The 25698-nt window shown below is 35.8% G+C and overlaps 1 protein-coding gene across 1 annotated transcript; it reads left to right on the top strand.

Moving 5' to 3' along the window:
* The first annotated feature begins 3329 nt into the window (after positions 1 to 3329).
* Positions 3330 to 5284, top strand: LOC120156446 (glutamate decarboxylase 4-like). The gene is made up of 5 exons (XM_039167774.1): positions 3330 to 3487; positions 3590 to 3794; positions 3890 to 4305; positions 4400 to 4706; positions 4793 to 5284. Exons 1-5 carry the CDS (start codon positions 3402 to 3404, stop codon positions 5273 to 5275), a joined length of 1497 nt encoding a protein of 498 aa, XP_039023705.1. The 5' UTR covers positions 3330 to 3401; the 3' UTR covers positions 5276 to 5284.
* Positions 5285 to 25698: the final 20414 nt, after the last annotated feature.

Genomic DNA, 25698 nt, shown 5'->3' with positions numbered 1-25698 from the left:
ATTATATAGATTATGTTCTATTTACTAAACAAATTTAATAACCTAGTTTAGTGGTTAAGGTTCTTAGTTTTTTAGCTTGCGTCCCAGGTTCAAACCCCACCAGTAGCAGTTATTGATTTAATTTATTTTCCATTTATTCAATTGATGACACATAACACCATTTGCTTGGATGAAAATTTTATTAAATAAAAATATTAAAAAACATTCAATCACACAGTAACACATGTCACCATTGGATTGAGGATTAGATTTATTGAATTAAATAAATGTTATGACCAAATTAATAGAATGACATTAATATTTAATGACAAAATTTAATAAGCTACTTGTCAATCACACAATAACATTCTATTAATGGAGGAGATGATGTAGCGTTAATGAAATTTCATTAACCGCTACATCATCTCCTCCATTAATATTTAATGACAAGTAGCTTGATTGACAAGATTTAAATAGTTAGGTGACCCGATTGACAAAATTGAGAAATTAGTTGTTAAAGTAAACAGGGTAAATATTTAGGTGGTCAATGATATAGTTTACCCTAAAAACTAATGCTTTATGAATATTGTATTTTAATTAAATTACATTTTAAATTTTAACTAGTTATAATGATACGTTTAGTACTTTATAATTTAACGTTTTATAAATTAATTTAATGATGCTCATCATTAACGATGCTCATTCGTGCTCGTCGAGCGTGGCAGCACCCTTCCTTAAAATTTTATTGATTTTTTTTATAAAATTATAGAGACGAGTTTTACTTAAATTTGATCTGATGTAACCTTAACAACTTAGAATAAAAAACCATATTCAAATACGATTGTTCAAAAGAATAAAGAAGAATATCGATATAGATTAGCGTGGGATTGGAACTCAAGGAATTAAACCTATGAAACCGCGTTTTTCACTTCTTTGACATTGTTTCTGTATATTCCCCCCCCCCCCCCCACGAATACAAGGGGCTCCTAGAATGCTTCAATTAGCATCGGATTCCTTGCTTTCTTTTACCATACCATTGCTTTCTCATTCTTTCTTTATTTCATTCCACATGCCTTGGTTTTAACAATATTTAGGGTTTCCATAATCTATTTCCCACCACAAACAATATTCATTATTCATGCTTGTTTTGCAAGAATTCCCCCACGCATCACTATTTATAATAATACGAGCTTGATGCAATGTTTGTAAGCTTAGGATTGTTGGGGTTCTAAATTCGAGTTTTATCGTGCATAAACATCACTATTTATTTATTAATTAGGGAAGAGGGAATGAATTATTCTTAATTGAATTCATGATTTAATATCAATTAAAAATTATTACATTAGTGTATATGAAATGATACATATTTTGTATTTTTTTTATAAAGACACATAAAATATCTTAAATAAATTTATGGTTTTCTAAATTTTACTGAGAATGTTTATAATAGTTACCCTAATAACAAATAGTAAGTGGAGAAGAGAAAGTTCGTTGATAACACAAAACAATTCAATTTAAAAATTATTAAATCATCAAAACTAATATTAAAAAAAATAAAATATCTTAATTACGCACATGCAACTGCTACAAAAAAACAAACAAAAAGTAGGAAAACTCAAAAATCATAATACAGAGCTGGAAGATAATATAATATATATACAGGTCCATAATTAGAGACAACGTGAATAATACGTGAATACAATAATTTTATTTTATCTTCATATAATATAATAGTATATCAGGAAGAAAATAAAGGAGATATTATATAAAAAATAATGTTTTTGTCTTTTTATATTAAAATATATCTATATTTACTATAATGTGAATAATTAGTACGAGTTAACTCAACAATCATTTAATTCAAAATAATTAAAATAATCTCCTCTATAAACAATTATTTTATCTGAAGGTTTGAAATAAATTTAAATATAGAAATTGATTATTGGATCACATGGACGGGGTAAAGAAATTTGATATCAAATCTTTAGTTTGTATACAATAAATTAACAACAACTAATAGTTTAAATTCATATGTTTCTGAATAATTAAACTATTTTTTAAATAAAATATAATAAATAAATTCTAACAAATTAAAATGGGAAATTATTTATCAAAAATTGGTGGGTTTCAATTTACCAGTTGAATTGACTTGTAAACATAAATGTTTATAAATATTTTTCTAAGCTTTAGACCAATTGACATATGAAGATAAATGTTCAAAGCCCTACGGGGGGCTATTGTTTGACCAGCTTCACATCCACTAGTTCTACTTTATTCTAAAATCAGACACGACATAACCACTAGGCCTTGTTTGGAGTGTCAGGTATTTTTTTAATTACATCTCTTAATCTTATTCTCACCCCACTAATCTTTGGAGGTATTAAGTGTGATAATACTATTATTTTCTTTACAATAATTTCTTTCATATTTTAAAATAAAATCCTTAATTTTCCAACCTACTATTTAAATTTCTCAAAATCAAATGGTTTAGAATTATTTTTGATAAATATTACACAATTTATCTATTATCGTCAAATTAATCATCATCGTTCAAATTTTATATAAATAGCCCCTAATAATGAATCATCCCTTGTCATTGCATGAAATATCTAAATCCCTTTAAACAGTTGAATGTTCAAACGATGTATTAATTCGATTCAGGCAGTGATGCAAGTTCACCAACTAAAACGGATCAATGGACGACGATTGAATGAATGATAAAGTATGGTTTAAGGGATTTATGGATTTATGCATTTCGTGCAACAAAAAAGGGGGATCGATCAATCAGTCAGGGTTCAACAACGGGAGGGACAGTTCAACGACGGAAGGTATAAGCAGTGATGGTTAATTGATGACGATGAGTTAGTGAGTGATTTGATGGTCAATTTTTTTTTATTAATGTTAACGATTAAATTTTAAAATAATAAAACATTATTTTAAATAAAATTTAACAGTTATTTTCAGTTAAACCTTAAAGTAAAGATGTTAAAATACGTTTGTCCATTAATTAAGATGAGAAAGAATCAATCATTAAATGGACCAAACGATGCTTTGAAGGTGGCATCATGGGCACGAAAGTTCCCTTTCATCCGTGGGTATTGGGAAGCTATTAACTATGGCTGCGATGGCTTTCTTTGACCTCTGGGTTTTCTCATTCCTAAAATAAAATTCCAATCTTTTTTGTTTTTCTCATCTTTTTCATCATTAATTGCAATAGTTAAACAGGGTCAAATGTATTTTCTTTAGAATTGTCAAATGGAGCAATTCCTCTTCCATTGAATCCCTATAAATACCCAATTGTCCCCATTGCTTCCTTCACCAAGCAAACAACAGTTCTAGCTTTACCCAAAAAAAAAAAAAGAGGAACCCTTCTTTTCTCTCTTTCGGTTCATTCATTGATTTAGTGTTTTTAGACATCAACAATGGTGCTTTCTAAGACAGCTTCTCAAACTGATGTCTCTGTTCATTCGACTTTTGCCTCTCGTTATGTCCGAAACTCACTTCCAAGGTAACCCCTTGATTAGTCTCCGGTTTTCAATCCATGTAAAAGGGTATGTTTTAATGGTGAAAAGAAGGTGGCTGATTTGTTTGTGTTGGGAAATATTTGCAGGTTCAAGTTGCCGGAAGAGTCGATACCGAAAGAAGCCGCGTATCAGATCATCAACGATGAACTGATGCTCGATTGTAACCCGAGGCTGAACCTTGCCTCTTTCGTCACCACCTGGATGGAGCCTGAATGCGATAAGCTTATCATGGATGCCGTTAACAAGAACTACGTCGACATGGACGAATACCCCGTCACCACCGAGCTTCAGGTAACAAACAATGTCGTCGAAACTCGAAAGCTCAAAATCTAATGGTGTCACTTGTGGAATGTAACATAATCCATGTACCTTTTCTTTTGATGCAGAACCGTTGTGTGAACATTATAGCACATTTGTTCAATGCGCCACTAGGGGACTCCGAAACTGCGGTCGGAGTGGGAACGGTCGGGTCATCGGAAGCAATCATGTTGGCCGGCCTTGCCTTCAAGAGAAAATGGCAAAACAAGCGTAAAGCCGAAGGGAAACCGTATGACAAGCCCAACATCGTGACCGGAGCCAATGTTCAAGTGTGCTGGGAGAAATTCGCTCGGTACTTCGAAGTCGAGTTGAAGGAAGTGAAGCTGAGGGAAGGTTACTATGTGATGGACCCTGCCAAAGCTGTGGAAATGGTCGATGAAAACACCATTTGTGTTGCAGCAATCCTGGGATCAACCCTTAATGGAGAATTTGAAGATGTCAAGCTTTTGAATGATCTGTTGGTTGCAAAGAACAAGGAAACTGGGTAAAGATAATAAATAAATAAAAAACTGTTCACTTTATGAATTTGAATGACTCGAAACGATGACAAGTACTGAATTTGATCTTTTCTGATGCAGATGGGATACCCCAATTCATGTTGATGCTGCTAGTGGTGGATTCATTGCACCATTTTTGTACCCAGAGCTTGAATGGGACTTCAGGCTTCCACTTGTGAAGAGCATTAATGTCAGTGGCCATAAATATGGTCTGGTTTATGCTGGTATTGGTTGGGTTATCTGGAGAAGCAAGGAAGATTTGCCTGAAGAACTTATTTTCCATATCAATTACCTTGGAGCTGATCAACCCACTTTCACTCTCAATTTCTCCAAAGGTTCGAGCCAAGTCATTGCTCAGTATTACCAGCTAATCCGATTGGGTTACGAGGTACGAACTCGAGAAATGATTCTACAAAACGGTTATTGACTGATCGTCGTGTCGTTCGACTTATGATTCGATGGTGTTTGTTACAGGGATACAGGAATGTGATGGAGAACTGTCATGAAAACGCCATGGTTCTAAAACGAGGATTGGAGAAAACAGGGCGGTTCAACATTGTGTCAAAGGACGAAGGGGTCCCGTTGGTGGCGTTTTCTCTCAAGGACAACAAGTGCCATGACGAGTTCGAGATAGCCGAGATGCTACGTCGGTTCGGGTGGATCGTTCCAGCCTACACCATGCCGGCCGACGCGCAGCACATCACCGTGCTGCGCGTCGTCATAAGGGAAGACTTCTCCTGCACATTGGCAGAGCGTCTCGTGATGGACATCGGGAAGGTGATGCACGAACTCGATACGCTCCCTGCTAAGGTTAGTGCCAAGCTGGCTATAGCCGAGGAAGAGCATGGCAAGAATGGCAGCGTGAAGAAGACTGCCATTGAAACCCAGAGGGAAATCACTGCTTACTGGAAGAAATTTGTCAGCGAGAGGAAGACTAACAAGAACAAGATATGTTAGAAATTTATTCTAACACCAAATTTTTACTTTAAATTTATCACTATATTTCCACCAAATATTAAGAAAAATGAGTTGTTTTCTTCCTGAGTTAAACCAGTAATGAAAGGAATTATTTCATTTTGTGATTCTGAAAACTGATTTTGATTCAATAGATTTTGTTTTGTTAATACGGAAGAGACCATAAGATTGGATCAAATACAAGTTTTATATATTTAAAATTATAAAATGAATTTAACACAACCGAAAATACCGACACAAATTCTTCCACTCTCGTCACTTAAATGTGTATAAATATGCATTGTTTTGGGTCAACAAAATGCAAGTGTCAAAAAGAGCGTGAATATAGCAACACAGTGTAAACAGAGACCAGGGTATGGCTTTCAGCTCGAAACCTTATTGCCTCGCTGTTTTGTTTGTGTTATTGGTAAGTTTCAATGCATTAGTTCGGGATGTTGGTGTGACTGGTGCGTGTGGCAGGACCCCGATCAGGTCCGCTGCAACGAGTTTAAGCCCGTGCTTGGGCGTGGCACGGAATTCAAGGGCTAAAGTCCCGTCTGCTTGCTGCGCAAGGATTGGTGCCTTAATCAGGGCTTCCCTAAGGTGCCTTAATCAAGGCTTCCCTAAGGTGCCTTTATGTTATCTTGTTATTGCCATTAGCAAAACAAATCAGGATCACGTATGAAGAAATCCTGATTAAGACACCAACCCTAAAATTCTAATATATTTCTTAAAAATTCATATTCTGACATAAATTTATATACAAGTAATTAAGTATGTGATTAAACGTTACCCAAAAGAAGAAGCAACAATATAAAAGAGACATTTCATACTGATGAAAATCTCAATATATGTAAAAATGAATATTGATTCTTGATGAATACAAGCTACATAGCAGTTCTTTATATACACAAAATAGTAACCGTTTAACAGTTATAACAGCTGTAACAGAAAGCAGTTATACTGCAAACTAACATCAACTGATAAGAAATGCTAAGTTGAACTACGCTGCACGCTCGTGCATGCTATACTCTATCCAATATGCTCCTGCTTCTTCCATCTTCAACTTCTTTTAATGAAATGACACCCAACCTCTGTCTAAATGTATGAAAATAGTCTTTTGACAGTGCCTTGGTGAAGCCATCAGCTATTTGATTCGAGGAAGGGATATAGTTTACCTTCAATCTGTTCACTGCCACCTTTTCCCTTACGAAATGCACATTCAACTCCACATGTTTAGTTTTAGAGTGATAAATTGGATTTGCACTCATCGAAATTGCACTTGAATTGTCACTCCAGATTACAGGTGTGCCTTGCAGCTTAATTCCCATGCTGTCAAGTAATGCGACTACCCATGTAGCATCAGAGGATGCATCAGCCAAGCTTCTATACTCAGCTTCAGTTGTAGATCTGGACACTGTCTTTCGCTTCTTGGAACTCCATGTGATTAGATTACCAGCAAGATACACACAATTGCCTGAGATTGACCTTCGATCATCCACACTGCTTGCCCAGTCAACATCTGCAAATGCAACAAGCTGAAAAGACAACTCATTCTTAGATAGAGCAAGTCCATAGTCTAGGGTGCCATTTAAATATATGAGTACACGTTTCACAACAGACAAATGTTGCTCACATGGTGCATGCATAAACTGCGCCAGCTTATTGACACTATATGTTATGTATGGCCTTGTGTGACATGCATATAACAACGACCCTACAAGACTCCTATACTCCTTTGGATCATTGAGTGGACTGCCAGCTTCTCTGGTCAGCTTGAGCGAGGAGACCATTGGTGTGGGCATTGGTGAAGCACTGCTCATTTGTGCTTTATCCAACAATTCCATCACATACTTCCTTTGGCTCAAGAATATGATGTCACCTATATATTTAACTTCAATTCCAAGAAAGAAACTAAGCTGCCCCAAGTTTTTTAGAGAAAATTTCTCTTCAAGCAGGTTAACAACCTCTTCAACTTTGCAACTCATACTGTCAGTAACAATTATGGCATCCACATATACTAGAACATAGACTACATATTCTTCTTTTTTCATTACAAACAATGAGCAATCAGCAAGTGATGCTTCAAAGCCAATATGCACCAAGTATTCCTTCAGCTTAACATACCAGTTTCGAGGGGCTTGCCTTAGTCCATATAAAGCTTTATTTAACTTGCACACTAAGGGAGTTCCATCTAAATCAACCTCTTCAAACCCTTCAGACTGTTGCATATATACTTCTTCCTGCAAATCTCCATTTAAAAATGCATTGTTTATATTTACCTGCCTCAAGCACCACTTCTTTTGAACAGCTACAACAAGTATTACATTGATCGTGGAGGATTTAGCTACTGGACTAAACGTATCCTGAAAATCTTGGCCATGGATTTGAGAAAAACCCCTAGCCACTAATCTAGCTTTGTACCTTTGTAGTGTGCCATCAGCATTTCTCTTTATTTTAAACAGCCATTTGCATCCAACTGGGAATCTGCCCTTTGGTAGTCTTACCAGTGTCCATGTGTTGTTTCTGACCAAGGCATCATATTCTTCTTGAACAACAGTCCTCCATTTAACAGACTTAAGTGCAGCATGAATCGAACAAGGTTCTTCTTCATCATCATCTTGCACACTCAGATACACTTTGGGTTTGAAGATCCCTCTCTTGCTTCTAGTTATCATATGATGCCCTTGTACTCTACTAGATCTTGGTACAGCTTCTAAGTCTGGCTGTGTATAATGTTCAATATTTACATGTTGCTCAGTTTCAGTCCCTTCAACATCATTGTTAGTTATGTTATGCTGAACAAAACTAGTGTCTTCAGTTCCAACAGGCTGGTTCATTAAACTACTATGAACATTGAACTGAACTGCCTTCAGGTAGTTGGGCATTAACCTGTGAATTCTGTGAGTTTGTGCAATCATCTGCTCGGGCACACACTCTATGTGCACCATTGATTACATCTAGCTTTTGAGGGAACATCTGACTCGTGTTGGATGACTTTTCACTATTTCCTGCAAAGGGAAAACAAGATTCATCAAAAACCACATGCCTCGAGATGTAAATTTTTCCACTTGGTGCCAAACATTGATATCCTTTGTGATGTGCACTGTAGCCAAGGAATGTGCACGGTTGAGACCTAAAGTCCAACTTATGTTGCTGAAACATTCAAAGATATGGGAAGCACCTGCACCCAAAAACACGTATATTACTGTAATCTGGTTGCTTGTTGTAAAGTGCTTCAAATGGTGACTTGCCATGTAGAACCTTAGTGGGTAACCGGTTTATAAGATACATAGTTGTACTCACAACATATGACCAGAACTTTAAAGGTAATGAGGCTTGTGCTATTAAGACCAATGCAGATTCAATCACATGTCTATGCTTTCGCTCCACCACACCATTTTGCTCCGAGGTATGAGGGCATGTCAAACGATGGTGGATTCCCATATTGGCTAGCATTGTTGTTAACGACCTGTACTCTCCACCCCAGTCAGTTTGCAGCTCACTTATCTCATTTTCAAATTGAGTTTTCACAAAGGCATGAAACAACTGAAATGCCTGCATGGTTTGGTCCTTGTTCTTGAGTAAATATATCCAGCAATGCCTTGTACACGCATCCACAAAGGACACATAATACCTGAAACCATTCGAGATTATGTGCGAAGGTCCCCATAAGTCAGAAAATACTAACTGAAAAGGTTTGTCATACACAGTGGTTGACTCATGAAACGTAATATTTTATGGCTTTTCCCCATTCGATAGGCTACACAAACATTTGTACATTCTTTATTAAATGGTGAGGCAATATTGACTCCAATTTGTTTACAAACTTGTATCAATGATGCATGAGCAGAATGCCCAAGCCTTTGATTCCACAAGTCATACACGTTTATGCTAGTGGCTACATTTACTATTATTGAATTCGACTTCTTGTTACAGGACGCATGATCAGTAGCAAACTGATATAAACCAGCAGTCTCCCATCCTTGCAGCAACACATCTCTAGTCTTTTCATCCTTCACTAGGCAATGACTTGCATGAAACTCAAAAAATACTCCATTCTCTCTAGCAAACTTAAAGACATATAAAAGATTATTAGTTACATCAGGAACATGCAGGAGATTATTAATGTAAAGTGCTCGAGACCTGGTTTGAATAAGAGATGAACCAGTCTTATATATATTTAGATTCTAGCCATTTCCCACAACCAACTTATCTGGTCCAGAATAATCAGATCCATTGTTAAGTTTGGAGCTGTCTGGGGTGATATGATAAGTACCACCTGAGTCTATAATCCATTTATCCGAGCTAGCAGGTGCTGAAGATGTGTTCTGTACTGGGGTACATGTATTATTATTACAGGTGTAGCAATCAATTTCAAAGTTAGTTACTTGTGTATTGTAAGACTCATGCTTATTAGCCAAGACTCCAGAAAATGACTGATCAAATCAATGCCAAATTGGATAAATTGAAAAGTTCAAAGAATTAATTAAAATGTTTTGTGTAGGAATAATTAACAAAGAGGGAGGAACTAAAGGGGTAAATGAGTCTTTTAATAGGGGAAATAATTAAAATATTAGATGTGGATATTTAAATCCACGTGGAAGGCAATTGGAGAGAAACAAAAAGTTTCCAGATTTCTCTTCTTCTTCACTTCTTCTTCTCCATCGTGAGACCAAGCTAAAGGTAAGTTTTCTTGTTGATCAAATTCTTAATGAATTTAAGGTTGCTTATTGATCCTTAGATGATAACTAAGCTTAAGGAAAGCTTAGATTATCTTAAAATCATAAGATGATGAGTACATGAAGAATTAAAGAAAGGAAGTAGAAAAGTGAAATCTTGGATTAGAGTTCATAATAAGAATTAGAAGTGGGATTTGACTTGTCATAAAGCTAACTAAGAAGTATGAGGTGTTAGAATTAAAATTAGAACATGTTGGAATTTGGGTTAGATTCTTAAATTCTAGATGAAGAATTGGATCTTAAGTTTTAGAAGTATGAAATAGATAATAATTAGTTTAAGTAAGAGTATTCAAGTTAGGGATATAAAAAGAGGGGATATATATAAAGTGTTAAGAAGATTAAGAAGAGATTTTTGTGCTTAAATGACATTTCTGGGCTATATGTATCGATGTACATTCAATGTGCACCGATGCATCAATGATAAATCCCAGAAATTGTTCAAGGTGTATCGATGCACATGAAGTGCATCGATGCACTCTTTTAAAATACAAACATCGAATGCCATCAATGTATCGATGCATAAGAAGTGCATCGATTCACCCCCTTAAATATAAACATCGAATAGAATTTATGCATCGATGCATGGTGTGGTGCATCGATGCATACCTTTATTAAAAGATGAAAATGACTTTTCTTTTAGCACAAGAAATGATAGTTTAGAATACATTAATTAGTATACTGATTAGCATCAATGAATTACTCTGTAGATACCGAGCCTAAACAAGTTTGAGAACAATTGCCTCGTAAGATCGATCGAGGAAAAAGCAAGGAAATATAGGTGAGTGCATATGCATAGCATGAATATGTATTCTATTAAGTTCTAGACTTGTGATAAGTCTAGATTCAATATTTTAATACATGATCGCATTTCATATTATGATACATGGCATGAATTCATACTATATGCATTCAGTGACATGAATATGCAGGAAATGTTATATAAGCTATCTGATAAAGTGATGGAACATGATATGTCTATGTGATAAAGATATGAAAATTATATGTCTATACAATATAAATTATGGGAATAGTGGAAGCCCATGTTATGTAGATGAGAACTATAGGTATAGTTGGCATGCCAAGAGTAGAGGGTCTATGTCCTTCGGGATATATATGTATTCTTTGGAACATGTGTGAGGTCTTTTAAGACACATGCTTGATCCTTGGCATATGTATATGATTCTTAAGGAAATTTTCTATGTGGTCCTTAGGGACAATCTTATATGGCACTACGATGCAATTCTACGCGGCACTACGGTGCAATTCTACGTGGCATTTCGGTGCATTTATACGAGCTGTGGTGACAGCATAGTGCACAACCTCACAGTACTCACATACCTTAGGTTCTCAGTATGGTATCATGGGCCAATAATCTTACTAATATGAATTCATGAATGTTAATATATTATGCTTACATGTAAAGAACATGGTGATATAAACTGCATGGTTAAGCATTTGATTTCATCTCATTCCATTTAATTATGACATTTTCATTACATTTCTTTGTTATCATTATTATTATATTACCTCACTAAGTCGATGACTTAGCGTGTGAGTGTTTCACACGTAGGATCGATAAAGTAGACGATCGAGGTTAAGCAGCTGGACAATATTACTCCTGTAACTATCAGATCAGAACCAACTTAATAGTATGCCATTTTGTTATGTAAATCAGTGTTGGCATGTAATAGAATGTTAAGTTGTGTATGCTCTGAGTATTTTGTAAACCTTGTATAAACCTCTCTCTCTCTATATATATATTTGTATTTTCTTAATAGAAGTTCAAATGTTTGTTATTTTGTAATAAAGGTATTTTAAAAAGGTAATGTGACACCTCGAACTAGTATCTGGGTCGGATACGAGTTGGAGGTGTTACATTTAATGGTATCAGAGCTATGGTTTAGCCGATTCTAGGCATAAACCAGAGTCTATAGAGTCTTTAAATGAATATATGCCAACAAATAGTGAGAACTTCTGATCTGGTATAGTATGAGTATGTTGTTTTGCTAATAGAATAATGTGTTTATTCTTATTAGATGTACGGACATAGTAGCTCCCGAAGTGAAGCGGGAGAAGATAGGCCTGCTGAAAGCAGTAATTCACCTGTCTTGGCCAGGCAAGGTGAAGAACATGCATCTCAAAGAGTGCATGTGCAAGATCAGAATACGTTCTTCAGAACGTTAGACGCTATTCTGACGCGTCTTCAACCTCCTGGTCCACCAACTCAATGAATGAATGAGCAAAGGAGTTGAGAGGTTTAGGAGCTCCCAAATTTAAGGGAGAAGCTGAGGAAGGTCCGGTTGTGGCGGATCTTTGGTTAATTGATTTGAAAATCATATTGGATGGTCTCTACTGTTCTGAAGTGGAGAAGTTAGATGGAGCTGTCTCCCAATTTGTTAAATGGTAAGGCAATATTGACCCCAATTTGTTTACAAACTTGCATCAATGATGCATGAGCAGAATGCCCAATCCTTTGATTCCACAAGTCATACATGTTTATGCTAGTGGCTACATTTACTATTATTGAATTCGACTTCTTGTTACAAGACGCATGATCAGTAGCAAACTGATACAAACCAGCAGTCTCCCATCCTTGCAGCAGCACATCTCTAGTCTTTTCATCCTTCACTAGGCAGTGACTTGCATGAAACTCAAAAAATACTCCATTCTCTCTAGCAAACTTAGAGACAGATAAACGATTATTAGTTACATCAGGAACATGCAGGAGATTATTAATGTAAAGTGCTCGAGACCTGGTTTGAATAAGAGATGAACCAGTCTTATATATATCTAGATTCTAGCCATTTCCCACAACCAACTTATCTGGTCCAGAATAGTCAGATCCATTGTTAAGTTTGGAGCTGTCTGGGGTGATATGATAAGTACCACCTGAGTCTATAATCCATTTATCCGAGCTAGCAGGTGCTGAAGATGTGTTCTGTACTGGGGTACATGCATTATTATTACAGGTGTAGCAATCAATTTCAAAGTTAGTTACTTGTGTATTGTAAGACTCATGCTTATTAGCCAAGACTCCAGAAAATGACTGATCAAATGGATGCCAGCATCGATCCACAGTGTGTCTTATCTTTCCACACAATTGACACTGCACTCCAGCTCTGCCATGGCCTCGTGTACCTGTTCGACCATGGGAGTACTACTGTGACATTCTCTCATTTCCAGTGCACTGCTGATCAGCAGATTGATTAGAGAATTTCCTTTGATTGTTGTTCTGCATATGTGCAATATTGGCACTAAGAAGTGGTTGAGACTGAACTTGAAAGCTTTTAATCTGAGCTTCTGCATCAATTAGTATAGACTGTACTCCATCCACCGTGAGAGCATCCTTGCTTGTTGTAATAACAATAACAAAAGGTTGATATTCAAATGGAAGTCTATTCAGAATTGTGGCTACCTGATCAATATCAGATATAACACTGCCACATACTGCTAAAGAGTCACATACTTCTTTGATTGAAGTGAGAAATGATCGCTTGTTCTCATCTCCTTTCTTGATTGATCGTAACTTACAATCCAAGCTCATTATGCTGGTAGTTGACCGATTTGAAAAGAATTTAAGGACTGTAGCCCATACCTCAGCAGCAGTTTCTGCCCCAACGAACTGTGGAAGTAGATGATCATCGATGGTGGATAATAGCCATGGCGCCAAGGAACTATCTTGTGCCACGAACACATCATACTCCTCATTGAGTACAAGGTTGCCATTTGCATCAAGTGTTCTCGCAGGCGGGGAGCTAAGATCACCGGTGAGCAATCTCTCAAGTCGATGACTTCGAACTGTTAAGAGGACTTGCTGCTTCCATCGAAGAAAATTCATTTCATCAAGCATGATGTTTACGCGTTTATTAGTAAACACCTTGCTAGGCCTTAATACTTCTGAGCCTCCAAGAATATTTCTAGAACCGCCAGATGCCATGACACCTGCTCTCGCAAGACAAAACCAGAATTCTTGCAAGACGAATTATGCAGCAAAAATGGAAATGAAGCTCATCCCAGAAACAACTGAGCGATTGATACCATGATGAAAATCTCTATATATGTAAAAATGAATATTGATTCTTGATGAATACAAGCTACATATGTTACATCCCAAACTACGAGTTAATGACTAAATTGTAAAATTTTAGAATATGGTGATTAAAGTAGAATAGTTAAATAGTTTAATGATTTATGTGGAGATATTTCCTGAAAGTTGTTAGTAAATATTAAATGAGTCAAAGGGCATGTAACATCCTCCATACCGGGTTAGTGATTAAATTGTGAGATTTAAAAATTTAGTGACCAAATTGGATAAATTAAAAGTTCAAAGAATTAATTAAAATGTTTTGTGTAGGATCAATTAACAAAGAGGGAGGAACTAAAGGGGTAAATGAGTCTTTTAATAGGGGAAATAATTAAATATTAGATGTGGATATTTAAATCCACGTGGAAGGCAATTGGAGAGAAACAAAAAGTTTCCAGATTTCTCTTCTTCTTCACTTCTTCTTCTCCATCGTGAGACCAAGCTAAAGGTAAGTTTTCTTGTTGATCAAATTCTTAATGAATTTAAGGTTGCTTATTGATCCTTAGATGATAACTAAGCTTAAGGAAAGCTTAGATTTTCTTAAAATCATAAGATGATGAGTACATAAAGAATTAAAGAAATGAAGTAGAAAAGTGAAATCTTAGATTAGAGTTCATAATAAGAATTAGAAGTGAAATTTGACTTGTCATAAAGCTAACTAAGAAGTATGAGGTGTTAGAATTAAAATTAGAACATGTTGGAATTTGGGTTAGATTCTTAAATTCTACATGAAAAATTGGATCTCTAAGTTTTAGAAGTATGGAATAGATAATAATTAGTTTAAGTAAGAGTATGCAAGTTAGGGATATAAAAAGAGGGGATATATATAAAGTGTTAAGAAGATTAAGAAGAGATTTTCGTGCTTAAATGACATTTCTGGGCTATGTGCATCGATGTACATTCAATGTGCACCGATGCATCAAGGATAAATACCAGAAATTGTTCAAGGTGCATCGATGCACATGAAGTGCATCGATGCACTCTTTTAAAATACAAACATCGAATTCCATCAATGCATTGATGCATAATAAGTGCATCGATGCACCCCCTTAAATATAAACATCGAATAGGATTTATGCATCGATGCATGGTGTGGTGCATCGATGCATACCTTCATTAAAAGATGAAAATGACTTTTCTTTTAGCACAAGAAATGATAGTTTAGAATACATTAATTAGTATACTGATTAGCATCAAGGAATTACTCTGTAGATACCGAGCCTAAACAAGTTTCAGAATAATTACCTCGTAAGATCGATCGAGGAAAAAACATGGAAATATAGGTGAGTGCATATGCATAGCATGAATATGTATTCTATTAAGTTCTAGACTTGTGATAAGTCTAGATTCAATATTTTGATACATGATCGCATTTCATATTATGATACATGACATGAATTCGTACTATATACATTAAGTGACATGAATATGCAGGAAATGTTATATAAGTTATGTTATAAAGTGATGGAACATGATATGTCTATGTGATAAAGGTATGGAAATTATATGTCTATACAATATAAATTATGGGAATGGTGGAAGCCCATGTTATGTAGATGAGAACTATAGGTATAGTTGGCATGCCAAGAGTAGAGGGTCTACGCTGTCCTTCGGGATATATATGTATTCTTTGGAACATATATGAGGTCTTTTAAGACACATGCTTGATCCTTGGCATATGTATATGATTCTTAAGGAAATTTTCTACGTGGTCCTTAGGGACAATCTTATATGGCACTACGGTGCAATTCTACGCGGCACTACGGTGCAATTCTACGTGGCACTTCGGTGCATTTATACGAGCTGTGGTGACAGCATAGTGCACAACCTCAAAGTACTCACATACCTTAGGTTCTCAGTATGGTATCATGGGCCAATAATCTTACTAATATGAATTCATGAATGTTAATATATTATGCTTACATGTAAAGAACATGGTGATATAAACTGCATGGTTAAGCATTTGATTTCGTCTCATTCCATTTAATTATGTCATTTTCATTACATTTCTTTGTTATCATTATTATTATATTGCCTCACTAAGTCGATGACTTAGCGTGTGAGTGTTTCACACGTAGGATCCAATAAAGTAGACGATCGAGGTTAAGCAACTGGACAACATTACTCCTACAACTATCAGATCAGAAGCAACTTAATAGTATGCCATTTTGTTATATAAATCAGTGTTGGCATGTAATAGAATGTTAAGTTGTGTATGCTCTGAGTATTTTATAAACCTTGTATAAACCTCTCTCTCTCTCTCTATATATATATTTGTATTTTCTTAATAGAAGTTCAAATGTTTGTTATTTTGTAATAAAGGTATTTAAAAAGGTAATGTGACACCTCGGACTAGTATCTGGGTCGAATACGAGTTGAGGTGTTACATTTAATGGTATCAGAGCTATGGTTTAGCCGATTCTAGGCATAAACCAGAGTCTATAGAGTCTTTAAATAGAATATATGCCAACAAATAGTGAGAACTTCTGATCTGGTATAGTATGAGTATGTTGTTTTGCTAATAAAATAATGTGTTTATTCTTTTTAGATGTACGAATATAGTAGCTCCCGAAGTGAAGCGGGAGAAGATAGGCCTGCTGAAAGCAGTAATTCACCTGCCTTGGCCAGGCAAGGTGAAGAACAGGCATCTCAAAGAGTGCATATGCAAGATCATAATACGTTCTTCAGAACGTTAGATGATATTCTAGCGCGTCTTCAACCTCTTACTCCACCAACTCAAAGAATGAATGTAGCAAAGGAGTTGAGAGGTTTAGGAGCTCCCGAATTTAAGGGAGAAGCTGAGCAAGGTCCGGTTGTGGCGGATCTTTGGTTAAATGATTTGAAAATCATGTTGGATGGTCTCCACTGTTCTGAAGTGGAGAAGTTAGATGGGTTGTCTCATTGCTAAGGGGTCAGGCGAGGATATGGTGGACGAACGTCACCATGAGGATGTCTAGTGACCAGTTGAATTGATCTTTGTTCTTAGAGAAATTTAAAAACAAGTACATTGGAGATCAATTTATTCGGCAGATGAAGCAGGAGTTTATGTATTTGAAACAGATGAACCGCTCTGTATATGAGTATGAATGCAAGTTTCACAAGCTGAGTAGGTTTGCATCTGAGCTTGTGCCTACTGAAAAAGAGGCTTGTGAATGGTTTGTGGAGGGCTTACACCCTAGATTGAAAGAGATGCTGATAGTATTGAATTTATCCTCGTTCCAAGATGTGATCAATCGTGTCAAGGCTCTTGAAAGAGCTCAGAATGAGAGATTTGGGGACTCAAGAGTTCAGACATAAAAAAGGACGGGTGCTTCTTCTAGCTCAGCACCACCAAAAAAGGAAGAGACTCCGGATTTCGATCACAAGTTAGATCAGAATCAGTTGCATCATCTTCTAGGGGAGCAAGTCAGGCAAGACCTAGACAGACACAGTCAGTGGGATCTAGTACTGGGAGATATAATCAGGGTCAAGTAAGATTGTTTCAGTATTGTGGGAAAAACCATTTCGGGGCTTGTCGGATGGCTGTTGGGACTTGTTTTCGAAGCGGAGATGTCAGACATTTTATCCAGGATTGTCCGTTGATGGTTGGTGAGCCTGCACCATCTGAAAGAGTTGGTTCTGGCTCACAGAGAGTACGAGGAAGAGGTAGAGGAATGAACCAGTCTAAATCCTTTGTTCAACCTAAAGTTCGGTCAACCGCACGAGTGTACAATCTAAATACAAGTGAAAACTGTGATGACCCTGATATTATAGCCGGTACTTTTCAACTGTACGATAAATTAGATTTGGTACTGATTGATCCGGGCTCTAATTATTCTTACATTACAAGTAAGTTAGTAACAGAATTGAGGAATCCCTTAGAAGCTATGAGTAATGAGATTATAGTAACTAATCCTTTAGGCCATAGTGCTCGGGTGAACAAAGTCTGTAAGGGGTGTCCCATAAAGATTCAGGGAATTGAATTCCCTGCTAATCTGATGGAACTACCTTTTGATGAATTCAAGTAATACTGGGAATGGATTGGTTGTTCCATTACTATGGAGATGTTAATTGCAGATCAAAAAAGGTAACCCTGAAGAGTATAGGAGGAACATAGATAAGTGTGAGTAGTGAAAAGTTTAATCCTTTAGTAAATATAATATCAGTAACGTCAGCTAAGAAGCTGTTGCTATAAGGATGTCAAGGATTTCTTGCAAATGTGATAGATTCAAGAGCTAAAGAAAAAGGGCTAGAGGAGATTCCAATAGTTCAAGAATTCCCTTATGTTTTCCCTACTGAGTTGCCAGGATTACCTCCAGATAGAGAGGTAGAATTTCAAATTAAAGAAATGTTAGGAACCGCTCCAATTGCAATGGCACCTTATCGGATGGCTCCGAAATAATTGCAAGAGTTAAAGAATCAATTGCAAGAGCTGTTAGAGAAGGAATTTATTCGACCAAGTGTGTCACTTTGGGGAGCTCCGGTGTTATTTGTTAAGAAGAAAAATGGGTCAATGCGTGATGCAGGGGGATCCGAGAAAGATGATGCTGAGCTGTCAGATTGCACCTTGATGGCGCTGAGATACCATGAATTGGCAGATCAGCGCAAAGGCGGGAATTGATTGTGACATGTTCCTCATTGGGGTCGTTTTGAATATGTTTCAGTCTTTTGGCCATAACTTTGGCTACAGGTGTCAGAATCGCGCATAAGACCCCAATCCGAAAAGCTCTTTTCGACGCGCACGCTCTCCACATCGAGATATGCTCCATGTGGCCTTTTTTTCAACCTCAAATTCTATCGTTTTCCCCTCTGAATCACTAGAATTAGATATTTTTTACTATTTATGGTAATATTTCGATTGTCAATTAGGAAGTCAATTTAAATCAGATTTAGGCCGGATTTTTTGGAGATTGCTTATTTTATTTCGAATTTCAATTTAGAGTGATTTTTGGGATTTTGCTATTTTTGGCAAAATTCGAATAAAGACAATTTTTGGCTATAACAGTCCGGCTTGTGGACTGATTTTGGGATTGTTTGATTTGATAATATTTTATTAAACCCTAGAGACTTTTTTCTCTAGATTTTTTTGGGCGAATTTTCTCTTGTGAATCATCTGTTGGAGCGCTTGCAGGATAATCACTATTCTGTCTGGCGTCAATGCGTCTCTGCATTGATTATCGACAACTAAATAAGGTGACAATAAAAAATAAGTATCCCCTCCCGCGCATTGATGACTTGCTTGATCATTTAAAAGGAGCTTCGGTATTTCCGAAGATCGATCTACGTTCGGGTTATCACCAATTAAAGATTCAGGAGAAGGACATTTCAAATGCTGCTTTTAGAACCAGATATAGTCATTATGAATTCATCGTAATGCCATTCGGAGTAACGAATGCACCTGTTGCTTTCATGGATCTAATGAACAGGATTTTTCAGCCCTATTTGGACCAGTTTGTTGTTGTCTTTATTGATGACATATTGGTTTACTCGAAGTCCATGGAAGAGCATAGCGCACATTTACAAACAGTTTTACAAATTCTTAGAGATAAGAAGCTTTATGTCAAACTATCCAAATGTGAATTATGGCTAAGGGAAGTAATTTTCTTAGGGCATGAGATCTCTATTGATGGGATTCGGGTAGACCCTCAAAAGATAAAAGCTATAATGGACTGGGAAGTTCCAAAGAATGTATCAGAAGTTCGGAGTTTCCTTGGACTTGCCGATTATTATCGAAGATTCGTTAAGATTTTTTCGATGATAGTGCTGCCCTTAACGAAGTTGATGAGAAAGAACGTATCATTGGTTTGGACTCTTAAATGTCAGGATACCTTTGAAGCTTTAAAGAAAATTTTGACAGAAGCTCTTGTATTGGTTCAACCAGAATCTGTCAAGAATTTTGTAGTATTCAGTGACACATCTCATAATGGTTTGGGTTGTGTATTAATGCAATAAGGGAAGGTGGTAGCGTATGCATCGAGACAGTTGAAACTACATGAAAAGAATTACCCCACCCATGATTTAGAAATGGCTGTCGTGGTGTTCGATCTCAAGATTTGGCATCATTATATTTATGGAGAGCGTTGTTACTTGTATACAGATCATAAGAGTTTGAAGTATCTGATGACTCACAAAGAGCTGAATTTGAGGCAACGTAGATGGGTAGAATTCTTAAAAGATTATGATGTGATAATTGACTATCATTCCGTAAAGACTAACGTGGTAGCAGATGCCTTAAGCAGGAAAATGTTTGCACCCTTACGAGCTATGGATGGAATATTATCTTTAACTGGAGACAGTGGTCTTTGTGCAGAGTTAAAACTTAAACCAGCATGGTTGAAACAAATAGGAGAATTGCAAGGTAAAGATGAAACTTGTTTGAAAAGAATTAAGCAAGTAAAGAGCAAAGAGATTAAAGACTTTGAGGTTAAGTTAGATGTAAATCTGTATTATAAAGAAAGAATTGTGATACCCGAAAATGAAGATTTGAAGAAAGAAATATTGACAGAGGCTCATTGTAGTCCATTAACGATACACCCAGGTGGAACCAAGATATATATGGATTTGAAGGATCGATTTTGGTGGTCAGGGATGAAATGAAGCATCACTGAATTTGTGTTTAAGTGTTTAATATCAACAAGTCAAAGCTGAGCATCAAGTTCCGTCTGGATTATTGCAACCACTTTTCATTCCACAATGGAAGTGGGAAAATATAACAATGGATTTGTTTCGGGGTTACCCTTGACTCCAAACAAAAGCGATTTAATTTGGGTAATTGTTGACCGATTGACCAAGTCAGCACATTTTCTTACTGTCAGAATATATTTCTCTATGGAAAAGTACTCGGAGCTGTATATTAGAGAAATTATTAGATTGTATGGAGTACCTGTTTCTGTAGTTTCTGATCGAGATCCTCGATTCACCTCGAGATTCTGGAAATCCTTACATGGAGCGTTGGGGACTCGTTTAAATTTTAGCACAGCTTTTCACCCTCAGACAGACGGACAATCAGAAAGAACAATTCAAATATTGGAAGATATGTTACGAGCATGTGTCATTGAGTTTAAAGGGTCGTGGGAGAAATACTTACCACTGACGGAGTTCGCTTACAACAATAGTTATCAGTCCAGTATTAAAATGGAACCCTATGAGGTGTTATATGGAAGGAAGTATCGTACGTCATTAAACTGGTATGAGCTCAAAGATCGAAGTGTACTTGGTCCAGATTTGATTCAAGATATAGAAGAGAAAGTTCGGGAAATTTAGCATAACCTAAAAGTGGCATTTGATCGGTAAAAGTCCTATTCGGACCTTAAAAGGAATGAGATTGAATTTGAAGTTGGGGATAAAGTATTTCTGAAGGTAGCTCCATGGAAAAAGGTATTACGATTTGGTCAGAAAGAAAAGCTAAGTCCTAGATTCATCGGCCATATGAAGTTGTTAAAAGAATAGGACCAGTAGCATATCAGTTATCTTTGCCACCAGAAATGGAGAAAATCCATAATGTTTTCCATGTATCCATGTTACGAAGATACAGGTCCGATCCTCTCATGTTGTTGCACCAGAACAAGTAGAAGTTCAACCTGATTTGACCTATGAAGAGGAACCAATACAAATTTTGGCTCACGAAGTTAAAAAATTGAGAAATAAATCAGTTCCGTTGGTCAAAGTTCTTTGGAGGAATCACAAGGTAGAAGAAGCCACGTGGGAACGTGAAGAAGATATGCGACTTCAATATCCCCATATGTTCGTACAATAAAAATTCGAGGATGAATTTTCTTAAGGGAGGGAGATTTGTAACATCCTCCATATCGGGTTAGTGATTAAATTGTGAGATTTAAAAATTCAGTGACCAAATTAGATAAATTGAAAAGTTCAAAGAATTAATTGAAATGTTTTGTGTAGGATCAATTAACAAAGAGGGAGGAACTAAAGGGGTAAATGAGTCTTTTAATAGGGGAAATAATTAAATATTAGATGAGGATATTTAAATCCACGTGGAAGGCAATTGGAGAGAAATAAAAAGTTTCCAGATTTCTCTGCTTCTTCTTCTCCATCGTGAGACCAAGCTAAAGGTAAGTTTTCTTGTTGATCAAATTCTTAATGAATTTAAGGTTGCTTATTGATCCTTAGATGATAACTAAGCTTAAGGAAAGCTTAGATTATCTTAAAATCATAAAATGAGGAGTACATGGAGAATTAAATAAAGGAATTAGAAAAGTGAAATCTTGGATTAGAGTTCATAATAAGAATTAGAAGTGGTATTTGACTTGTCATAAAGCTAACTAAGAAGTATGAGGTGTTAGAATTAAAATTAGAACATGTTGGAATTTGGGTTAGATTCTTAAATTCTACATGAAGAATTGGATCTCTAAGTTTTAGAAGTATGGAATGGATAATAATTAGTTTAAGTAAGAGTATGCAAGTTAGGGATATAAAAAGAGGGGATATATATAAAGTGTTAAGAAGATTAAGAAGAGATATTTGTGCTTAAATGACATTTCTGGGCTATGTGCATCGATGCACATTCAATGTGCACCGATGCATCAAGGATAAATCCCAGAAATTGTTCAAGGTGTATAGATGCACATGATGTGCATCGATGCACTCTTTTAAAATACAAACATCGAATGCCATCAATGCGTCGATGCATAAGGAGTGCATCGATGCACCCCCTTAAATATAAACATCGAATAGGATTTATGCATCGATGCATGGTGTGATGCATCGATGCATACCTTTATTAAAAGATGAAAATGGCTTTTCTTTTAGCCCAAGAAATGATAGTTTAGAATACATTAATTAGTATACTGATTAGCATCAATGAATTACTCTGTAGATACCGAGCCTAAATAAGTTTCAGAACAATTACCTCGTAAGATCGATCGAGGAAAAAGCAAGGAAATATAAGTGACTGCGTATACATAGCATGAATATGTATTGTATTTAGTTATAGACTTGTGATAAGTCTAGATTCAATATTTTGATACATGATCGCATTTCATATTATGATACATGACATGAATTCATACTATATGCAATAAGTGACATGAATATGCAGGAAATGTTATATAAGCTATATGATAAAGTGATGGAACATGATATGTCTATATGATAAAGGTATGGAAATTATATGTCTATACAATATAAATTATGGGAATGGTGGAAGCCCATGTTATGTAGATGAGAACTATAGGTATAGTTGGCATGCCAAGAGTAGAGGTCTACGCGGTCATTCGGGATATATATGTATTCTTTGGAACATGTGTGAGGTCTTTTAAGACACATGCTTGATCATTGGCATATGTATATAATTCTTAAGGAAATTTTCTACGTGGTCCTTAGAGACAATCTTATATGGCACTACGGTGTAATTCTACGCGGCACTACGGTGCAATTCTACGTGGCACTTTGGTGCATTTATACGAGCTGTGGTGACAGCATAGTGCACAACCTCACAGTACTCACATACCTTAGGTTATCAGTATGGTATCATGGGCCAATAATCTTACTAATATGAATTCATGAATGTTAATATATTATGCTTACAATTAAAGAACATGGTGATATAAACTGCATGGTTAAGCATTTGATTTCGTCTCATTCCATTTAATTATGGCATTTCCATTACATTTCTTTGTTATCATTATTATTATATTACCTCACTAAGTCGATGACTTAGCGTGTGAGTGTTTCACACGTAGGATCTGATAAATTAGACGATCGAGGTTAAGCAGCTGGACAACATTACTCCTGCAACTATCAGATCAGAAGCAACTTAATAGTATGTCATTTTGTTATGTAAATCAGTGTTGGCATGTAATAGAATGTTAAGTTGTGTATGCTCTGAGTATTTTGTGAACCTTGTATAAAATCTATATATATATATATATATTTGTATTTTCTTAATAGAAGTTCAAATGTTTGTTATTTTGTAATAAAGGTGTTTTAAAAAGGTAATGTGACACCTCGAACTAGTATATGGGTCAGATACGGGTTGGGGTATTACAGGGCAAATGAGTAATTGAACAAGGAAAATAATTAAATAATAATTAATGGGTATTATAATTCCCATGTAGAGAATGATTGAAGAGATAAGCTTCCAAGCAATTCTCTTCTTCATCTTCTTCTCTTCTCCACGTGAAAGCTCAAAGCAAAGGTGAATTATCTGATTTCTTGATTGTTTGTTGATTTTAAGCATGGGTTTTGATCCTTAGATGATAACTAAGCTTAAGGAAAGCTTAAGTTATCTTAAAATCAAAAGATAAATGAGTTATGATAGATTAAAGAAAATGGGTTTTTAAGTGAAATTTTGAATAAGAAGGTTTAAATGAATTTGGAGGATAAATTTGACTTGTCATCTATGAGAATAAGAAGTTAGAAGTGTTAGAATTAAGTTTGGATAACATGGAAAATTTGGTATGATTATTGATTTCTATATGGAGAATAGAATTTTGAGGTTTAAGATGAAATAAATGGATATAAATGAGTTTAAGCATGTATATTTGAGTCAAGAATATGAAAGGGAATGAAAGTTGAAGAATTGAAGTTGAAAGAGTGAATTTTCGTGCAATGAACAGTGATTTCTGGGTATGTGCATCGATGCATTAAGGGGTACATCGATGCATGGATATTTCGATGTTATTTTGTGTACCGATGCACCCATAGTGCATCGATACACTCCTAAAGGAAAAGTTAAAATTTGGTTTATTAAACTAGCTTGAGTTATTAACATCAAGTTATAAGGTTTAGGCTTTTGATAATCATCTTGGAAATTATATTTATGTAGATATCGAGCCTAAACGAGTTACGGAGCAATCAAAGAGTTAGGATTGAATCAAAGCAAGCAAGGCTAAGGTGAGTGCAATTTAATTTGTGCTTATGTTATAGAAGAACATTGGCTTGCGATGAGCCAGTGACGGAGTTACTATGGTAAGAAGTAACTCTTAAAATGTTATTGTATGTGAATGATCTACATGATTATATTATGTAATATGAATGACATGAAATGTATGTATGCTTGATTATATGAGTGTATATGTTAAATGACAGGTGCGAGTACATGTTAGTGTGATTGTGAATAGGTAGAAAGGAAATATATGTGAACAAAAATGATATATATGTTTATGTGAAACCATGCAAAGTGATACGATCTATGTAACATATGAATGAGAAATAAGTTATGTGATAAGGAAATAGAGAATGAAATGAATATGTGATAATGGAATATGAGAATATACGAGAAAGTCATGTGATATAAGATATATGGTTACACATACTATGGTATGTGACAGAAGAAAAGCAATATATGATTATAAGATCAATGATTACACGTACATGTGATACGTGACAGAAAAGAAGAGATATGTGTTTATAAAAGAAATGATATGAATAAGTGATGCTAATATGTGAACTGTATAAATGATAATGCCCATGTTATGTGATATGAGAGCTAGGGATATAGTTGGCATGCCAAAGGTCGAGGGTTTACCTATGTTCTTCGGGACATATGGACTGTTTACCTATGTTCTTCGGGACATATGGACTGTTTACCTAGGTTATTCAGAATCTATGGACTGGTCCTTCGGGACATTTATACGAGCTGTGGTGACAGCATAATTGTG

This window comes from Hibiscus syriacus, unplaced genomic scaffold (assembly GCF_006381635.1).
Source record: "Hibiscus syriacus cultivar Baekdansim isolate YM2019G1 unplaced genomic scaffold, ASM638163v2 tig00111220_pilon, whole genome shotgun sequence".
Taxonomy (NCBI): Eukaryota; Viridiplantae; Streptophyta; class Magnoliopsida; order Malvales; family Malvaceae; genus Hibiscus; species Hibiscus syriacus.
The sequence above is the reverse complement of the archived record's forward strand: the minus strand, read 5'-3'. Positions and strand labels throughout refer to the sequence as shown.

Coding starts and splice junctions, on each gene's coding strand:
- LOC120156446 (XM_039167774.1), top strand. CDS start 3,402: ATGGTGCTTTCTAAGACAGCTTCTCAAACTGATGTCTCTGTTCATTCG. Junction 3,488..3,589: donor GTCCGAAACTCACTTCCAAG/GTAACCCCTTGA, acceptor AAATATTTGCAG/GTTCAAGTTGCCGGAAGAGT. Junction 4,306..4,399: donor GCAAAGAACAAGGAAACTGG/GTAAAGATAATA, acceptor TTTCTGATGCAG/ATGGGATACCCCAATTCATG.